Source organism: Suillus discolor (assembly GCF_016758755.1).
Source record: "Suillus discolor strain FC423 chromosome Unknown F5147scaffold_10, whole genome shotgun sequence".
In the NCBI taxonomy this organism is placed as follows: Eukaryota; Fungi; Basidiomycota; class Agaricomycetes; order Boletales; family Suillaceae; genus Suillus; species Suillus discolor.
This window is the reverse complement of record NW_024541257.1, coordinates 415,536-434,692: the sequence shown is the minus strand read 5'-3', so window position 1 is coordinate 434,692 and position 19,157 is coordinate 415,536. Positions and strand designations below refer to the sequence as shown.

The following is a 19,157-nucleotide window of genomic DNA, read 5'->3' as shown; positions in this document are numbered from 1 at the left end:
CTCACCGTTCTGAAAAATGACGCTCGCAGATATGGTACGTACGTTCGTACGTGGATCGCCGATAAGCCTCTTGTCACCAAAGGCAGGGGTCGCGTGGGTGGAGCTAAAAGGTTAGCAGCTGATGCTAGCGTCGAAAATCCTGCAAGTGAGGATGAGGATGGGGAGCCGGTCCAAACCAAAAAGAAGAAACTGGCGGTGAGAGAGGCAATTCAAGCAGTATTAAACGCTGGCATCGTTATCGACTCAACAAAGGCACATGATGGAGAAGTTCAGAAGACGTCTGATGTGTGAGTTTGTTTATCTATCAGTAACTATGATGATGCTTCTTTTGACTGAAACTACTCTTTTTTTTCTCGATATCACGACATACGATTCTGATGCTACAAGTTCCCAAAAATTTGCACTTGCTGGACGTGTCCCAGGGTGGCTGTCAAATCTTCCCGCGACTGCCTCAAAGCCAGCCGCATCGTTGAGGGGGAATCCTTCTACATCTTCCATTCAACCACGGACCAGTTACTCTAAGCTCACAAAGGGGAGTACCATCAGCAGCAATGTTCCGCCCCCACTCACACCCATCAGTACCTCAAACGCTGGAGGCTTTACAGAGTTCAATATGTACGCGTCTGATGAGGACGAGGATGACGAGGAGCTCGCAAAACCTCTTTCTCATATTACAAGCAACAAGGCTTACGCGGTGAGTCTGATTCTATCTATTTAAATTCTACGTAGTTTTAACCACAGCTGCAGGGTATTACGATTGTTCCCAAAGCTCTTGACGGTGTAGTACCTTCAGATGTTACCTGTCGCGGTGCAACCGAACAGCCTGATCCGATTGAAGATGCGGACGACATCGATGTCTTCGCAGACATCCGCGGCCACTTTATAGATTCTGACGGCGCCGGCCCTGCTACACAACCTGATTTTCTAAGGGAGTATAAGGCCAATGATGATGCCAATCACGAGCTACAGTCCTTGGACCGTGATTCTGACCTTGAACCTCCTCCCCTCGCCCAAAAACCTAGGTCCCGCTCCACACCCCCAATGGATTTTGACTTCCTGGCGAGTCAGAAGCGGAAGCTGTCACCTCCTCTGGACTATGACGACATAATGGAGCTGTCATCCGAGGCCGAAAGTGTGCAGGGTGCCAATGAAGATGTGAAGACCGAACCTGTTGACCCAGTGTTCACACGCCGGGTGACCTCTACAGTAAGTTTCAGTGTCTCATACTACATTTTACTGATTACAAGATATTAGACTAACGTTGCTGTCACACTCAAAGCCCCTCCAGCAAAGCGGCTGAAGTCTGAGTCCTCCGCTCCCTCCAAGCCAATTGTACGCTCTGCGTACAGGAAGAAGCATCTTCCTAAGGGTTGTCAGGTGGGAAACAAGTGGGCACGACAGTTCATCCCTACCGTCATTCGCTGCATCGGCGATCTAGATGAAGTATGGACCCTTGCAGATGACGTTGTCTGTCCTATCTTGCAGTCAGTCTGGAATGCAGTCTACAAAGGCAAGATTCCACACACGGTTGAAGCTGATGGGCCTGTCCTTGCTGTTGTACGTTTTGTTTTCAAACATGATTTAAATCTGTCATTTATTTTTCTAGACCCTCCAGCGGCTGTCAGAGTGGCGCAATACCTTTAGCAATGTGGCTCTCGCCGTGCTCGCCAACTTCATGACCTCACAAGATGACCTCAAGACTGACGAGGACCGCAAAGATTTTGCATCGGCCTTACTCGACAAGTTCACCTTTTTATTTGGGGACATCGCGGAGGACGGAGAGGTCTCCAACCCGTTCCAGTCTGACCTTATTGTACAGGTTCTCGTGCAGCACAAGTGTGCCATGTCCGGCACTGTCAACCTGCCGGGAATGAACGATACAGTGCCGGGGCGCTCGAAGGGCACTCTTAGTCTTGCCACGGCAGCAGCACGTGTTTTCTACCCTCTCATACAGCTGACTTAACTTACCCTGTATTTCAGATGGAACGCGCCATCAGGCTTTTCGTCAATGGACACATGCTCCTAGGAGACATCGACGCCTCTGGCAATGGTCGAGGCAACAAGACCCCGCTCGACGTCAATCCGTCCACAGGCAACCAGAGCAGTGTCCCCTTGGCATTTTCAGAAGCCAATTGGGGTGCGCACACGAGGGCTTACATGGCGTCTATCACACGCTTGCCAGACTCGGTCCTTATCCGAAACTCTGAGCTTGCGCAGAGCCTCGCCACGAAGAGGCGTGGCGGCGCGCGGATGGATGTGGACGAAGAATCTGGGGATGAGCGAGCATTCATTTTCTAGAGGTAATGTCCTTCACTCTTGTAGTTTATTTTGCAACTGACTAGGAGCTTCGACGCTGCTAGTACCTTCAAGGTTATTCATGCTATGTTCCCTGGTCTTTTTTACATGCTGTCTCGTTGCCGCCTCCATTTCCTTTGTCGCGCTCGTTATGTCTTGTTGCCGCCTCCATTTGTCGCGCTCGTTATGTCTCATTGCCGCCTCCATTCGTCGCGCTCGTTATGTCTCGTTGCCGCCTCCGTTTGCTTTGTCGCGCTCGTTATTAATCTACTTGCTAGTCCTTATTTTTCTCCTTGTTTAACCTTTTATCTACTTAATCCTCTTGTCCGGTTGAAATGCAATTCTTTTTCCTGGTAACAAGTGTGAACAAGTGTGAAAAAGTGTATATAGTGTGAACAAGCTAAAAATAAGTGCGACATAAGGGGATTGTAATGTAGCTCGTTCTAAAAATAAGTGCAAAAAGTGTAGGACAAATGAAAAAAAGTGCGAAAATGCTCAAATCAAGAGGAAGGGATCTTCTTGGCAGCTTGTTGCTCCTTGTGACAAGGAGGTGTTCTGGTTCTTGTCCGCTCTTGGGTGAGAAAAATAAGAGCTTAAAAGGAAATTAAGCAATTCGTGAATTTACTGATGCTGTGTAGTAAGACTGTTCTTCCGTTGCGACTCGTTGAAGAAGTTCTGGTGACTTGTCGACGAGTAGTAGATCTTGGCTGTGTGCCTGTTTGTTACCGAGTTAGACCTATTCTGTGTCACTGTTTCTTATGTGCTATGCTGCAGAATGGCCCGAGGGCAGTCACGCCTCGGGCTCGGCCTTGCTAGCTGAAAAGGGTGTTCCCATCATGCCCCAAGCTGTGTACATTGGATTGATGGTTACATAAAGAGCTGCTCGACTTTTGCAAGCTTGCAGCAAAAACGGCGTTGGAAAGAAGTTGCCGACATCACCAACAACTGCAACTTTCCTAAATTCTACCAGGTGCTTCCTCTTTTATTTGATTTTGCACCGCAATACTCACTTCGCCTGTGATGATGTTCAAGTAGTCGCATGCGTAACACTGGTTCGGAAATCTTCGATCAAGGCAGTCCACGAACGCTATCGTCATACACCACTAACATTCCCCACTCGCTCACACCCATCCCTCGAACATGACCTTTGTCTCGAACGATCCTGCTTGGTGGCCGTTCATGAATGTGACTGTGACTCAAATTTTTTCCTACTGGACAGGTTTGTTGCATCAAGATGTCTAGGTCTAGCATTGACTTGTGGTTTTACAGTTGCCACCGGCGTCGTGGTAGTATACGATTGGGGTGAGCAGGACAGTGTTCGAAAATCGCTGATATTCTCATGATATTTCCAGTCTTAACACTCGGACAAGAGGTACGTCGACGTTATCGCAGCAGCGGCTATCTCACTAAGAATGGTGTCTTAGATTGAACTCATCTGGGTGAGTGATAAGAATCCCATATTAGAAGAAAACAAGCATGCAATGAATTCGCGACAGAGAAAACGCTGGTCTTTCATGACTCTGCTGTATTTGATTGTTCGTACCTCACGTTGTGCTTTAGCGTGGTGGGCAACTTGTGCTGACTCCAAAATGTTCTAGATACGCTATATTGGAATACCATATTCTGTGTATGTGTCGAGACCAACAACTTTGCACTGTGGTAATTGCTCATCTCTGACAACTAGTGTCAATATTCTGTGTATGTCTCATTGCGCCGTGTTCCATTTTTCTGACCGGCGGGACACAGGAAATATGCCATCAATATCGCTGACAGATGCAGTAAGTATTCTGCAACCATCTCATTCCCATCCAATCAATACACTCATGTAGGAGTGAGTGAGATTCCAACCATCGAACTTGGCTCAACATAATGACTCAATAGGTGTAGGTCGGAGTCTTTGATACTAGTGCGAGGATGTCCATTGATTGGGAGTTTTAGGCGCTATCATGTACTACACAGTAAATGGGACAAATGTGGCCTTGACTGCCATGTTTGGCGGTAAGTTACCCAGCTGCAATACCTCTGTGATATTGACCTGACTGACACACGACGCAAGTCATCATGATTGCTCGGTTGTATGCCATGTATCAAGGATCTAGAACGATGCTCATCTTCCTTGTTATTATATTTCTGGCTGTTATCATTGCCTGCGGATCGATCTCGGCAGTAGAATTCAAGTATACTGTACCAGGTAAGCTTCCCCTGTTGACTTGAAGAACACGGCTGATTGGAAAAATACCAGAGGAGGTGATACTCCCTGGCACGCATATATGCGGTTATGGACATGAAGGGGACATGCCGCTTCTGTTTTCAATGGTTTGGATGCTCAACACTGTTTGGGAGGTCCTCGCATTGTGTCTTTCAGTCTGGGTGGCTGTGAAACACTTCCGTGAGCTGCGACGACTTGGCCCATCGACAGGATCAACCATTGGGGACTGTTTCAGAGTGCTGATACAATCTCATGTTCTTTATTTTGCAAGGTGAGCTTGTAATGTGAACGCGGTTATATTTTTCTGCTCAAGTTTCGCACATGTTAGCTTTGTCGGTGTCTCTTGCCTCCAACTTGCTGTTATCTCTGCGAAAATCTCGGTGCGCTGACCTATCGTCAACATCTGCGTGTCAACATTGCTCATCATTCTTGTAGAATATTGTCGGTCTGATACTTGGTGGCACTGTTCAAATTTTATTGGTCGTGCAGATGTTTGTGCTGGGACCACGCCTCATCCTGAGCATTCGAGAATACCACGCCAAACTCGTGGCATACTCCGATGCAGAAACTAGCATGAATTCGATTGTTTTCCAGGAACGCGTACATGTATCAACTAGCAGTACTGTATAGGGACACGCTTGGGTCTAGACCAGTGCGAAAGTTCACATTTTAATCCATATTAGAAGTCGACGACACAAACAGCGATGCCCTAGTTCTAATAAGATGTGATAGCAGTCGCAAGACTCTTGGCTACAGCCTGAAAGTGGGACATGTGCCTAAATCATCCTGATGTGCCACCTGTATCTGTAGGTTTGATGTATCACTTCTTACAATTGTAGATGAAATGGGATACAATAATTACTGAAGTCCATAGATACCTATCATTGTAGGGCTGATATATCAATGGAGGATCCTGTCAGGACACTCCCATAATAATCTCACACCCCTAATTTTCGCATTTTTGGCCACCTACTGTGGGAATTTCCCCACAACACTTAAAAATAGATTGCTTCTCCACATTTTCGCATTTTTAGCCACCCCACTACACCTAAAACATCACCCATTTTGGGAATCTCCACAATATCAATTATTCCCACACCCTCCCCACCTCACTGCAGCTTCACCACCACACCACAATAGGTCCCCTCTTGTATCTAAGTAGTATTTTGGTATATATATGTATAATATAATGTAATAGACCGCTTTTTTTGCTTATTTGTGTGCCTGCTCCTCCTCTAGAGGCTATTTAACATATGTTAGAGTAAAGAACACTTTCGCACTTTTGCCCCCTTGGTGGGAAAGTGTTCTATTATATTCAAAACATGTTTATGAGCATATATGAGTATATTTCCATCTTTATTTGACCCCCTGAAGCGCCCTACATCAATAGATATAACACATATGCAAGAAAACACAGAATATGTTCCCATTTAATTATTTCTAGGTGGACAGACTTGGAAAAATGATTCCCAGCATCTATTCAACAATATGAACAATGTATCAGGAGCCCAGGACCATGGGATGATTCCCTGTTGCATGGTGTGCCCCCCCTCTCCTGGTGGTTCACCCTCTGTGATTTTTTTTCCTGCAGGACCGGACCTTAATTGAGGTGAGGGGTCTATTTCTATGTATATTTGGAGTAGATCTATCATATAGCTGGCCCATAACACACATAGGATCCTGCTACAAGAACAAAAACATAGAAAATCTCACTTTTGACACTTTTGATGTTTTTGAGTATCTTACTCTTGCATAAATAATACAGCCTGTTTATATATCATTAGCATAGCATATATACTTGCTTTTTATGACAAGGATCAGCTCAAAATAGGCTGGAGGTTTGAGCTAGTGTAGATACTTGCTATTTCTACTGATAAGGAGCCCATACTTTCAAAACATCGAAATTTAATAATCAGACACCTGGAGTAGATTTAAAGTACATTCACTATCATATACCTAAATTTACAAAACAATCCAACAAGAATTGAGTCCTGAGGAAGTGAAATAGATAAGAAATTGAGTGTGGGAAAATTCAAAGACTCAAAACATCGAAAATGGTCAGTTAGGCAGCAGTAGGACTTTAATGCTGGGTCAACTCAAATATACACCACATTCATTCCATCACCCTCTAACCTCAGGGCAGTATGTAGCATAGGTTCATTTAGTAGTCTATCATATATCCTACATATTTCCAATGAAATATTTGCCCTGTACCATATATAAATGTGACTTTGTGTTAAAAGATGTCAATTGTCACTTTTCACACATATGTCATTTTACTTGTCATTCAGTCAGTCCTTCACTGATCTTTCTAAAACTTCAAGTCCATCATTAGGGACATATATAAGAGGTATCCCAGGTATCTGATCACTTATCACAGGCTGGATTACTCTGTAGGTTTCCTATCAGTAGAAATACCCCCTGTACATCAGATATCAAATTTGCGCCCTATGTAGGGCTGATCCTTGTCATAAAAAGCAAGTATATATGCTATGCTAATGATATATAAACAGGCTGTATTATTTATGCAAGAGTAAGATACTCAAAAACATCAAAAGTGTCAAAAGTGAGATTTTCTATGTTTTTGTTCTTGTAGCAGGATCCTATGTGTGTTATGGGCCAGCTATATGATAGATCTACTCCAAATATACATAGAAATAGACCCCTCACCTCAATTAAGGTCCGGTCCTGCAGGAAAAAAAATCACAGAGGGTGAACCACCAGGAGAGGGGGGGGCACACCATGCAACAGGGAATCATCCCATGGTCCTGGGCTCCTGATACATTGTTCATATTGTTGAATAGATGCTGGGAATCATTTTTCCAAGTCTGTCCACCTAGAAATAATTAAATGGGAACATATTCTGTGTTTTCTTGCATATGTGTTATATCTATTGATGTAGGGCGCTTCAGGGGGTCAAATAAAGATGGAAATATACTCATATATGCTCATAAACATGTTTTGAATATAATAGAACACTTTCCCACCAAGGGGGCAAAAGTGCGAAAGTGTTCTTTACTCTAACATATGTTAAATAGCCTCTAGAGGAGGAGCAGGCACACAAATAAGCAAAAAAAGCGGTCTATTACATTATATTATACATATATATACCAAAATACTACTTAGATACAAGAGGGGACCTATTGTGGTGTGGTGGTGAAGCTGCAGTGAGGTGGGGAGGGTGTGGGAATAATTGATATTGTGGAGATTCCCAAAATGGGTGATGTTTTAGGTGTAGTGGGGTGGCTAAAAATGCGAAAATGTGGAGAAGCAATCTATTTTTAAGTGTTGTGGGGAAATTCCCACAGTAGGTGGCCAAAAATGCGAAAATTAGGGGTGTGAGATTATTATGGGAGTGTCCTGACAGGATCCTCCATTGATATATCAGCCCTACAATGATAGGTATCTATGGACTTCAGTAATTATTGTATCCCATTTCATCTATAATTGTAGGTATTTAATGTATCATTCTTACAGTATGGCCTGGATGTGCTCCACTGAAATCGCATGTAGCACGAGACACTAGGACGAGATAGAAGCGCTCTCCCCAGGGAATGAGGCATCATCAAAGGTGGAACAAGTCTTTGGAGAGCCAATTTGACTGGGAGGAAGAAAAATATGGCTCAAACGCATCGGAGGAAACGAGCATTATATAAGACGTCTTTTAAGTGACAAAAGGGTATGCTCATTACTAGTATGTGTCACTTATATGACGATAACCTGTGAGACAGATAGTAAGCTTCAAATTTATGGAAAGAAGGAGGTAAGGATAAATCAGTGGTGCAAATATTTGGCTTTATGCTCTACCGTTCGTCAACGCTTATAGCTACGACTGGGGCGGCAAGCGAAATCATCATGGAAAAAAATTGGAACGTCACCCACCTTTTACATAGATTTCGGATCGCGTCCTAATAGACGAAGGCCACACAATCGAATCGGCTCTACAACTGTCCGAGAGAACATCGGAGAAAGATATAACGAAAGACCAATGCGGACAGGTAAAAGTGCCTGAACGAATATCAGTCACTGTCCCAGCCACGGTAAAGAAAAAAAAATACCTTGACGGCACCATAAGCCAGAACAGCATTAGCAACGTCCCCCGCTAGCTTACCAGACAACTCGCTCGTCTGGGTCTGGTCAACAACCTTGCCTTTCTCAAAGCCGAAGATGCCATATCGACGTCCAACGCGACCAGCCCATTGCTCGCCCTCATCAACCCACGATCTCAGCTGGGTGTTCACCCAATACTGGTCATCGATAGAGCCATCTCGTTGGAGAGCAACAGCGTTGACAACACGCTCGCCTGCGCCTAGACTCCGTGCTGTGTAAAAAATACCCACAATGGGAACGATGGCAGTTAATTCATGAAGGATGGCAAAAGAGACTATGAGAGAAGGTAGTGGTGTTCCCGCCCTCTTAGAAATCGCGGTGAGAGCATTTTTGTAAGGTGCAAATCGTCCTCCAGAGTTCGACATGCAAAAATGATGCGGCTTAGATAATAACGTGTCGAGTGGCTGTGCAGCTAAGCGCAATAGTAATCATTTTTGGTTCAGCTCAACGACATACATATATGCCCGGCCCCCGCAGCAACGCGGCGCACGGGTACGGGTACTTCCTCCACAACAATATATTAACTACGATAACCTCTCCCCAGTATCTCGCAGTTGCAGGAAGCAGATTTGGCTTTACACTTAATTCCCGAGACACAGCCGCATAGCACATACGCCGGTGCTACTGTCTCCACAAAGGCGGTTACCCTCAACTACTAGTAGTGAGGCCCGCCAAATCTCTCGCGTACCACAAATCTGTCAATTCCAACATCACCGTATAGTTGAACCCGTCGCGCACTCTCCAATATACCCGTGACCGCATTGCATTTCCCGCACGCCAGATATTCAAACATATCTCATGAACAATACCATAAGACACTTACCCACTATACCATGAATATCGGCCTTTCTATAATGTTATAAGCGATATGGCGGGTCAAGAAGTGCTTCCGCTCCACGTCAAGGCGGGATGCTCTGACTCCCCCATGATGCCATCTTACAAGTAGCCATTCATCGACAGGCCACAAGGTGCTAATAGCTTGCTCAATCGAGCGAAACAATTTGTTAGAAGCACATCCTATCATAACAGAGACCTTCGTTAATTCGTGGAGTTTGGTGTGCTTTAGTATATCTGTACCATATTACTCATTGTCGTCAGGCTCTCAACACACTCGAATTATGGATCCTGAATCCCCTGCCGCTTACAGTGGAAACCACGGGTTTAAATAGACCAAGGCCATCCAGATGCTCCTCCCACCCTCGTGACAGACTCATCCTACAAGTTAAGTACGTAACCAACTCTACCAAACTCTTTTACGATCCAAGCACTGCTCCACGAACGACATCGAATAAGCCACAGGTCACTGAATTTACATACTCATACAAAATGATCTGATAGGGGTACTACATTACGCCGCTGAATTTACATACTCATGCAAAATGATCTGTTAGGGGTACTGCATCATCTGCAAATGACATGTTGGACATTGGCACGAGGGTACTAGTAATGTCGTGTGGATTTCGGTTCACCTTCCAAAGATGGAGGTGCATGCGCGTGGCAAGGATTACAAGTATGATGAACTGGAAACTGTACGGTTCGGTTATTATTAGCAGGAATAAGCAGCAGTATGTGGAGGTGCATACTCATACAAAATGATCTGATAGGGCGGGTCCTGGAGCGCATAACATCAACGGCTCAAACATAAAAGGGATTTAAGATATTCACGTACCTGGAGGAGCAGAGATATCAAGATGTTCGTTACCGAGAGCACTTCAGGAAAGAGAATGATTACGGGAAATCATCGCGAACAAGTGTAAACTCACCAAAACCGCATGCATAATAGGATACGTTATGGGTCACTAGGACAGCGTACATACGGCTTGGATTTATCCGCCAGCTCTGCACGGCGCGTATGAGCGTGAGTATCATGAGTCCTGGGGAGAACACCTGTCAGCGCGTATTTGTACGTATACATGCTTTCCTTGTTACCCACCCATTTGGAACACAGAAAGGAGAAGAAATGGTACGAAGGACTGGAAACTGGATGAACTCCGGGAGCACCCTGTGATTCCCGGGATTGTGCTAGTTGCATCTGTGAAAGTGAACAGAATGTTTAGTGGTCATGGAACTCAGGGGGAAGGTGAGAGCATGTACATGTTGTGGTACTGTCGAAAGTAACGCCGAAGGATATTGCGATAAAAATCTGGCTGATGGCATCTACCACTAGCTTAGATATGGCGAGTGGAATTGGAACTCACGAAAGAGGTGCACACCATAGCTCCGAGCAAGATTCTATTTCTGTTCCAGAGCACATATGTTCTAAGGATAAAAAACGCTGGATGAATCAGATCAGAAACACACATAATACGGGGGGAACGAGAGATACTTTCGGAGACAATGACTAGTATTATTCCAAGACCTGTTAGAGGAAAGTAGTAGCCTTCAGAAAGGACGTCCATACATGAAGGTACCACGCACGCACCTGATTCAATATTTTCCAACTGCCGGCATTTCTGGCGAATTCATGCAGTAAGTCGTTCGTTCTCATTAACTCTCAACAACATCACATACATCTGAGTTCTCATTCGGAGTAAGGTACACTGAAAAACAAGTGTTAATTCATTACCGGGGCGATGTGTGCTGGAGCGGGACGCACAATATAGATCCGTAGCAAGAAAGATAAAGGGGATGTATCGTGTGACGATATAGAAGCCTTTCATCTTGCTCCAGCTTGACTGAAGCAAAAATGTCCACTGTGCACGACAATGATATTGTCGGTATCAAAACCGAAGTGCATCATGGGACAGGTGTATTACCTCTTCATGAAGTGAACATGCATAATCATAGGTCTGAATAAGTGAGTTTAACAGCGGACGTGGATAGATCAGAACAATCCTACCCAGAATGTAGCCATCGACACTGGACTGTGTTAGAAAAAAGAATGTGGAGTTCGCACAGTACGCACCATATGTGTACTGATAAATATATGATTTGTCAATTGTGAATCACCCTCATATCAACAAAGGAGGCGCACCGAAAGGAACTGCAAGCTCCTCGCTACTGCGATATCGTCAGTCGTATACACCATCTGGAGGTCAAAAAAAATTGTTTCACACATACATCATGCGCCTTCTTAGCTCTTATATGAATGAGCCATGAACCAATCAGGGTGCCGGCGCAAACACTGGATACGATTATTGGATTTAGTAGGGGTTTAAACTGAGCTTCTTGCTGTGGTCGTGATAGAACGTTCCTCGGTTCACCGGATGTACGTGCTGGGGAGCGCTTGATAAAAGATACAGCTGCATTTCCGATGCCCGAGGCAGTAATTTCACTGATAGTCATACTTCAAACTACATGATACTTGCCAAATTCAAAACGCGTGGCTGAGCGGGTACAAATAGCCAACCCCGAGTAAAGGGCTAAGTCCAACATAGGGTCAGAGGACAATCAACTGGATTTAAAAATAAATACAAATAGCCAAAATTGGCAATCGATTTTGATATTCATTTGGCGCCATGGCTTTTTTTTTTACCAAGTAGCGCTTAAGACTGTCACTTGACAGGCCCAGCGATAATCAAAGCTCGCACGCACCCTTGATAATCGATGATCCCGGACAGTATTCATGCTGATTAGGGGAACTCAGGTAAGCAACGAGTTTACAGCAGCAGGCAATTGGTATTGACGGAACGTTATTGACGACATGAGACGACAGATCATATTTTCTTCCTTTTTGCGTTCTGTCTTGTTATGATGATAATATGATCGTGTTATGGCCGCCCGCACCGCCGCACATGGTACATTTGTTACTGTGTCTGTTGGACATCTGCAAGCTGCTGTGGACGGTCCACTGTCTACCAAATTTCCCTTTCTTATCGCAGACCAATGAGTCTCATCCATGGTATTTGGATGGGTTGATTCCTGCTGACGTAGTGCCGACTTTCGTCCTTGCCTCGGAATTTAAGTGTTCGTATATGTGCTCAGATTAATTGTATTTGTTTCTCTGATAATCTTACAGACTTTGCTGTCCGTGATGGAAATACGCAGTGCTACCCAAATGAAATGCAATAACACCTGATGCTGACGACATGGGTAGCAAGTAACTTCAAGGGCTCATAAAACCTTGCGAGGGTCACAACAGGTCTCACTTCTATAAGACGTCGTCATCTTTCACTCCCCTTGAAGAACAGCCGTTCATTCCAGACCACCATCTCCACGACTGTGTAATGCGCTGAACAATTGGAGCCCGACCCAACCCTTCGTTTGCACAGACTGAGACTACAGTCAAAGGAGCATATACAGAAACTCGAGTTGAAGAACGTAAAACTTTGTCGTGAACAACTCCTTCTCTATCTGAGTGACCATCCATGGCTGTGTGTGATCAAGTCAAATTTCTCGTAATATAAATATACATGATCATCTGTAGTACTAGCAGGACTCCGGAGGAGAATTAGATAATCCTTTGATTTTGGGTCTAGCACACTCAAGATCTGGATCCCTCCGCCGCTACCGTTTACACTGAAAAATACAGGTCTCAAATAGACCAAGGACATCCAAATGCTCCTACCACCCTGCGACAGATTCATCCTATAAGTTAAGCACGTAACCAACTCTACCAAACCAACTCCCGCCAGTCATCTTGTACGGTCCAAACATCGCTCCACGAACGACACCGAATAGGCCACGGGATAAGACAATCACGCCGTGGGATTTGATGAGATGTCGGACATTGGAACATGCCCGAGGTTGCTAGTAGAGCCGTGTGGATGTTGATTCACCTGCCAGAGATGCAGGTGCATGCGTGTGGCAAGAATTACAAGCATGATAAACTGGAAACTATATGTGGGTGTACATTTTGGGTATTGTTAGCAGGAAGATGTGGCGGTACATACTTGAAAAAAAAGGTTTGGTAGGAGTCCTGGGGCGCAGAGCGTCAACGGCTCGATCATAAAAGGGATTTAAGATATTCACGTACCTGGAGGAGCAGCGATGCGAATATGTTCGTTACCGAGAGCACTTCAGGAAAGAGAATGATTATGGATGAGTATGGGAAAACAGCGCGAACAAGTGTAAACTCACGAAGACTGCATGCATAATAGGATATGTTATGGTTCACCAGGACAACGTACAGACGGCTTGGGTTCATCCGCCAGTTCTGTATGGCGCGTATGAGCGTGAGCACCATGAGTCCTGGGGAGAACACCTGTCAGTGTGTGTTTGTACAGATATATGCCCCTGGTTACCCACCCAGTTCGAACACGGAAAGGAGAAGAAATGGTATGAAGTACTGGGAAACTGTCGAATTCCGGTAGCACCCTGTGATTCCCGGGAGCGCACTAATCGCATCTGTGAAAGGGAACAGAATGCTTTAATGGTCGTGGAACGCCAGAGGGAAGGTGAAATCAAGTACATGCTACAGTGTCGCCAGTGGCGAAGACAATGCTGAAGGCTACTGCAAAAATAATCTGGCTGATGCATCTACCACTAGCTTGGGCATTGTGAGTCAATTGGGAACTCACGAAAAAGGTGGACGAGATGGCTACGAGCAAGAGGATAAAAAAAGCTGGATGAATCAGATCAGAAACACACATAATACGGGGGGAACAAGAGATACTTTCGGAGACAATGACTAGTACTATTCCAAGACCTGTGAGAGGAAAGTAGTAGCCCTCAGAAGGGACGTGCATACATGAATGCACTACGCACGTACCTGATTGAGTATTTTCCAGCACCCGGCATTTCTGGAGAAGTCATGCAGTAAGTCGTTCGTTCTTGAACCTTCCACCATATCACATACACCTAAGTTCTCATTCGGGATAAAATACACTAAAAAAAACAAGTGTCAATTCATCATCAGGGCGATGTGCTGGAACGGGACGCACTAGATAGATTTGTGGCCAGAAAGATAAAGGGGAGGTATCGTGTAACAATATAGAGGCCTTTCATCTTGCTCCAGCCTGACCGAAGCAAAAATGACCACTGTGTACAGCAATGATATTGTCGATATCAACCCCGAGATATATCATGGAACGAAGGTATTACCTCTTCATGAAGTGAACATGCATAATCGTAAGTCTGGATAAGCGAGTTCGACAGCGAACGTGGATAGATCGGAATAATCCTACCCAGAATGCAGCCAACGACGCTGAACTGTGTTAGGACAAAGAATTTTGGATTCAGGTGGCACCCACCCAATATGTACTGATGGTACATGAGTTGTCAATTGTAATTCACCCTCATATCAACAAGGAGACACACCTTAAAGGACTCCAAGCTCGTCGCTTCTGTGATATCGTCAGTTGAATACACCATCTAGAGGTCAAAAATGTGTTTCACACACACGCACACACATCATGCGCCCTCTTAGCTCTTATGAATGGGCTGTGAACCCATGAGTCAATGTCGTAACGCAGATGCTGGGATATCATTGAAGTTAATGTAAGTTCAAACTCAGCTAGCTTGCTGTGATCGTGATGGCGCGTTTTGGCCGGGGAGTTGAACTTGATAAAAGATACATTGGATAACCAGTGCCAGATGACTTCCCACAACTTTTAGAACAATGTTCTGGTTCTAAACGTCTCATGCCAAGCTGACGACCCCGTGTTTGTGACCATCCGTTTTTATTCATGGATGAAACTATGTAAGAATTGGCGAAGGAATACCGGATGTTGATATCAGGTTATGAGGCTGTGTGCGCTTGTTTGTTTACCGAGTTAGAACAGCCGACCGCCCTATATGTTGATGTTGATATTTTTACTTGTGGCATTTGCTCACGGTATTGTGCTACTAGTAGTACTTATTCTTGTATATTTTGATCATCTCTGCAATTCTGTCCAGATCACATCAATGTCTGTCAGTCTGTCTCCTGTGTACCTAATCACCGCCGCCGCTGCGGGTTGTAGTTGATGACGCGGTGCAGCTGTCTGATCGTGTGATAAATTGAAGATGAGTGTCTCTGGCAGTGCATGAACGTTGAACGTCTATGGGAAGCACTGCATTGAATTGAATAGTGAGTTGCATCTTGTTCTCCACACGTGCAAGCAGTCTATAGCTATCATGAAAGCGCACAGGACTTTTGATCATACAGGACGAGGGAGACCAGGCATTGAGCGCTCGAGCTTGAACTTTGTTATTCGACACAATTCTCCCATGTACTCAATAGGCTCTGCCGAAGTCCTGAAAGCAAGCTGAGAATGATAGAGCTCGATGTTCGGCGAACCTGTACGTACTCTCCTATAATGTAATGCAATAGCACCTGATGCTGACGATATGGGTAGCAAGTAACTTGTATTTTCAAGGGCTCATCAAACCTTGCGAGGGTCACAACAGGTCTAACTTCTGTAAGACGTTGTCATCTTTCACTCCACCAGAAGAACAGCCGTTCATTCCAGACTACTATCTCCACGACTGTGTAATGTGCTGAACAATTGGAGCCCGACCCAACCCTTCGTTTGCGCAGACTGAGACTGCAGTCAAAGGCACGTACAGAAATCGATTTGAGGAACATACAACTTTGTCGAGGACTCCTGCTTCTCTATATGAGCGATCATCGATCATCCATGGCTGTGTGTGACCAAGTCAAATTCTCGTAATATACATGATCATGTGTAGCAGGACTCCGGAGCAGACTTAGATCATCCTTGATTTTGGGTCTAGCACACTCAAGATTTGGATCCCTGCGCCGCCACCGCTTACACTGAAAAATACAGGTCTTAAATAGATCAAGGACATCCAAATGCTCCTACCGCCCTGCGACAGATTCATCCTATAAGTTAAGCACGTAACCAACTCTACCAAACCCACTCCCACCAGTCATCTTGTACGGTCCAAACCTCGCTCCATGAACGATACCGAATAAGTCACGGGATAAGACAATCACGCCGTGGGATTTGCAAATGAAATGTCGGATATTGGAACATGCACAAGGGTGTTAGTAGAGCTGTGTGGATGTTGATTCACCTGCCAGAGATGGAGGTGCATGCACGTGGCAAGAATTGCAAGCATGATGCACTGGACACTATATGTGGGTGTACATTTTGGATATTGTTAGCAGGAGGATGTGGAGACATACCTATACAAAATAGTTTGGTAGGCGTAGTACTGGGACGCAGAACATCGACGGCTCGATCATAACAAGCATTTAATAGATTATCGCACCTGGAGGAGCAGCGATGTGATGATGTTCGTAACCGAGAACACTTCAGGAAAGAGAATGATAACGGCTGAGTACAGGAAAACGGCTCGAACGATTGTAGACTCACGAAGACCGCATGCATAATAGGATATGTTATGATTCACCAGGACAACGTATAGACCACCTGAGTTTATCCGCCAGTTCTGCATGGCGCGTATGAGTGTGAGTATTATGAGTCCTGGGGAGAACACCTATCAGCACGTGTTTGTGCATGTACATGCTCCTGGTTACTACCCACCCAGTTCGAACACGAAAAGGAGAAGAAATGCTATGAAGCACTGGAAACTTGTTGAATTCTCGTAGCACCCTGTGGTTCCTGGGATCGCACTAGTCGCATCTATGAAAGTGAACAGAATGTTTAAGTGGTCGTGGAACGCCAGAGGGTAAGAGCGAGTACATGCTGCGGGGACGCCAGTGGCGAAGACAATGCTGAAGGATGCTACGAGAAAAGTCTAGCTGATGCATTCACCACTAGCTTGGGTATTGTGAGTGAATTGGGGACTCACGAAAAAGGTGGACAAGATGGCTATGAGCAAGATTCTATTTTTGTTCCAGAGCACATATGTTCTAATGATAAAAAAAGCTGGATGAATCAGATCAGAAACACACATAATACGGGAGAGACGAGAGATACTTTCGGAGACAATGACTAATACTATTCCAAGACCTGTGACAGGAAAGTAATAGCCTTCAGAAAGGACGTGCATACATGAATGCACTACGCACGTACCTGATTGAGTATTTTCCAACACCCGGCATTTCTGGCGAATTCATGCAGTAAGTCGTTCGTTCTTTAACTTTCCACCACATCACATACACCTGGGTTCTCATTTGGGGTAAAGTACACTAAAAAAACAAGTGTCAATTCACCATCAGGACGATGTGTGCTGGAGCGGGACGCACTGGATAGATCCATGGCCAGAAATATAAAGGGGAGGTATCGTGTGATGATATAGAGGCATTTCATCTTGTTCCAGCGTGATTGAAGCAAAAATGTCCACTGTGCACAGCAATGATATTGTTGATATCAAGAACGAAGTGCATCATGGAGCAGGTGTATTACCTCTTCATGAAGTGAACATACATAATCATAGGTCTGAATAAGCGAGTATGTGAGCGGATGTGGACAGATCAGAATAAGCCTACCCAGAATGTAGCCATCGATGCTGAACTGTGTTAGGACAAAGAATGTGGAGTACGCACAGTACGCACCATGTATGTACTGATAATACATGATTTGTCAATTGTGAATCGCCCTCATATCGACAAAAGAGACGCACCTTGACGGACTGCAAGCTCATCGCTGCTGCGATATCGTCAGTTGAACACACCACCTAGAGGTCAAAAATGCGTTTCACACACACGCACACACATTATGCGCCCTCTTAGCTCTTATGAATGGGCTGTGAACCCATCAAGGTGGTAACGCAGACGCGGGGATTTCATTGAAATTAGTGAGTTGAAACTTGGCTGGCTTGCTGTGGTCGTCACGGTGATGAAGCGTTTTACCGCTCACTGGATGTACCGGCCGGGGAGTAACTTGATAAAAGATACATTGGATGACCAGTGCCAGATGACTTCCCACAGCTTTTAGAACGATGTTCTGGTTCTAAACAACTGTTCTAAACATCTCATGCCAAGCTGAGGTCCCCGTGTTTGTGACCATCCTTTTTTATTCATGGATGAAACTATATATCTAAGAGCAGGCGAAGGAATACCGGATGTTGATATCAGGTTATTAGTATCAACCACAGCCATGTGACAAAGCTCCATCTTCACCTGATACGACCCCTCTGGATGTGCACACACACATCATGACGATAGGCTTCGACGCCTATGGTTTCGCGAACGATGTCCGTGCAAGGGAGGCAAATCTCAGGAATCTAGATTCAGAGATGCTGAAGGGGAGCGTAGACAGACCTTTGAGCCAATAGGGAGAGACAAATAAACCAAGTCGTTCCCACGAATCAACTCTGTGAGGAGGTGCCAGTCGATGTTGGTAAACATGATGAAAGCGTGGATGCCTTGTTCTTGCCATTCCCTTGCCAGAATTGTGCCTTATGCACAAGCTTCAATCCATGCGTCCTCCCCATCATGAAACCTTTGAGGAGCGCTCCATTTTGTAGCGCTATTTTTAAGCACTGGAACAAGCTGAAAACAAGCTCCTGGGTCGGAGGCTGTGTAGTAAGACTGTTTTTCCGTTGCGACTCGTTGAAGAAGTTCTGGTGACTTGTCAACGAGTAGATCTTTAAGGCTGTGTGCGCTTGTTTGTTACCGATTTAGAACGGCCGACGGTCCGCCCTATACGGCGTACGCTGATGTTGATATTTTTACTTGTGGCATTTGCTGGCGGTATTATGCTACTAATAGTACTTATTCTTGTATATTTTGATCATCTCTACAATGCTG

General features: G+C 45.0%; 9 protein-coding genes across 9 annotated transcripts; 4 read left to right on the top strand and 5 right to left on the bottom strand.

Annotated features, from left to right (window-relative positions):
* Nucleotides 1–1,344: 1,344 nt before the first annotated feature.
* On the top strand, nt 1,345–1,930 carry F5147DRAFT_533048 (uncharacterized protein; the record flags this gene model as incomplete). The annotated part of the gene is made up of 2 exons (XM_041430111.1): nt 1,345–1,557; nt 1,607–1,930. Coding segments are annotated over 2 exons (537 nt in total), but the record flags the coding sequence as incomplete, so codon positions are not given.
* Nucleotides 1,931–1,980: 50 nt separating this feature from the next.
* Nucleotides 1,981–2,298, top strand: F5147DRAFT_570592 (uncharacterized protein; the record flags this gene model as incomplete). Its single annotated transcript, XM_041430996.1, has 1 exon — nt 1,981–2,298. One exon carries the CDS (start codon nt 1,981–1,983, stop codon nt 2,296–2,298), a length of 318 nt encoding a protein of 105 aa, XP_041296384.1.
* Nucleotides 2,299–3,263: 965 nt separating this feature from the next.
* Nucleotides 3,264–5,247, top strand: F5147DRAFT_21063 (uncharacterized protein). Its single transcript, XM_041428614.1, has 11 exons — nt 3,264–3,514; nt 3,565–3,597; nt 3,648–3,667; nt 3,720–3,734; nt 3,792–3,830; nt 3,894–4,077; nt 4,228–4,293; nt 4,352–4,486; nt 4,538–4,775; nt 4,833–4,884; nt 4,940–5,247. Exons 1-11 carry the CDS (start codon nt 3,436–3,438, stop codon nt 5,132–5,134), a joined length of 1,056 nt encoding a protein of 351 aa, XP_041296383.1. The 5' UTR covers nt 3,264–3,435; the 3' UTR covers nt 5,135–5,247.
* A 2,743-nt stretch (nt 5,248–7,990) lies between these two features.
* On the bottom strand, nt 7,991–8,987 carry F5147DRAFT_678751 (uncharacterized protein). Its single transcript, XM_041436219.1, has 3 exons — nt 8,563–8,987; nt 8,385–8,512; nt 7,991–8,201 (listed from the first exon to the last, which is right to left on the bottom strand). Exons 1-2 carry the CDS (start codon nt 8,977–8,979, stop codon nt 8,390–8,392), a joined length of 540 nt encoding a protein of 179 aa, XP_041296382.1. The 5' UTR covers nt 8,980–8,987; the 3' UTR covers nt 7,991–8,201; nt 8,385–8,389.
* A 988-nt stretch (nt 8,988–9,975) lies between these two features.
* Nucleotides 9,976–10,595, bottom strand: F5147DRAFT_678750 (uncharacterized protein). Its single transcript, XM_041436218.1, has 5 exons — nt 10,548–10,595; nt 10,378–10,488; nt 10,284–10,324; nt 10,198–10,226; nt 9,976–10,141 (listed from the first exon to the last, which is right to left on the bottom strand). The coding sequence occupies exons 1-5, from the start codon at nt 10,549–10,551 to the stop codon at nt 9,985–9,987; spliced, it is 342 nt and encodes a 113-aa protein (XP_041296381.1). The 5' UTR covers nt 10,552–10,595; the 3' UTR covers nt 9,976–9,984.
* Nucleotides 10,596–12,089: 1,494 nt separating this feature from the next.
* On the top strand, nt 12,090–12,695 carry F5147DRAFT_678745 (uncharacterized protein). Its single transcript, XM_041436217.1, has 3 exons — nt 12,090–12,200; nt 12,270–12,520; nt 12,573–12,695. Exons 2-3 carry the CDS (start codon nt 12,316–12,318, stop codon nt 12,623–12,625), a joined length of 258 nt encoding a protein of 85 aa, XP_041296380.1. The 5' UTR covers nt 12,090–12,200; nt 12,270–12,315; the 3' UTR covers nt 12,626–12,695.
* Nucleotides 12,696–13,087: 392 nt separating this feature from the next.
* On the bottom strand, nt 13,088–14,948 carry F5147DRAFT_20884 (uncharacterized protein). The gene is made up of 15 exons (XM_041428595.1): nt 14,813–14,948; nt 14,746–14,755; nt 14,680–14,699; nt 14,597–14,629; nt 14,437–14,533; nt 14,352–14,380; nt 14,265–14,295; nt 14,169–14,201; nt 14,074–14,117; nt 13,965–14,019; nt 13,802–13,900; nt 13,634–13,744; nt 13,530–13,570; nt 13,447–13,472; nt 13,088–13,390 (listed from the first exon to the last, which is right to left on the bottom strand). Exons 1-15 carry the CDS (start codon nt 14,864–14,866, stop codon nt 13,252–13,254), a joined length of 822 nt encoding a protein of 273 aa, XP_041296379.1. The 5' UTR covers nt 14,867–14,948; the 3' UTR covers nt 13,088–13,251.
* Nucleotides 14,949–16,194: 1,246 nt separating this feature from the next.
* Nucleotides 16,195–16,913, bottom strand: F5147DRAFT_678730 (uncharacterized protein). Its single transcript, XM_041436216.1, has 4 exons — nt 16,816–16,913; nt 16,712–16,752; nt 16,626–16,654; nt 16,195–16,571 (listed from the first exon to the last, which is right to left on the bottom strand). Exons 1-4 carry the CDS (start codon nt 16,895–16,897, stop codon nt 16,430–16,432), a joined length of 294 nt encoding a protein of 97 aa, XP_041296378.1. The 5' UTR covers nt 16,898–16,913; the 3' UTR covers nt 16,195–16,429.
* A 502-nt stretch (nt 16,914–17,415) lies between these two features.
* Nucleotides 17,416–18,210, bottom strand: F5147DRAFT_21017 (uncharacterized protein). The gene is made up of 7 exons (XM_041428611.1): nt 18,117–18,210; nt 18,029–18,054; nt 17,961–17,970; nt 17,895–17,914; nt 17,812–17,844; nt 17,652–17,748; nt 17,416–17,594 (listed from the first exon to the last, which is right to left on the bottom strand). Exons 2-7 carry the CDS (start codon nt 18,047–18,049, stop codon nt 17,542–17,544), a joined length of 234 nt encoding a protein of 77 aa, XP_041296377.1. The 5' UTR covers nt 18,050–18,054; nt 18,117–18,210; the 3' UTR covers nt 17,416–17,541.
* Nucleotides 18,211–19,157: the final 947 nt, after the last annotated feature.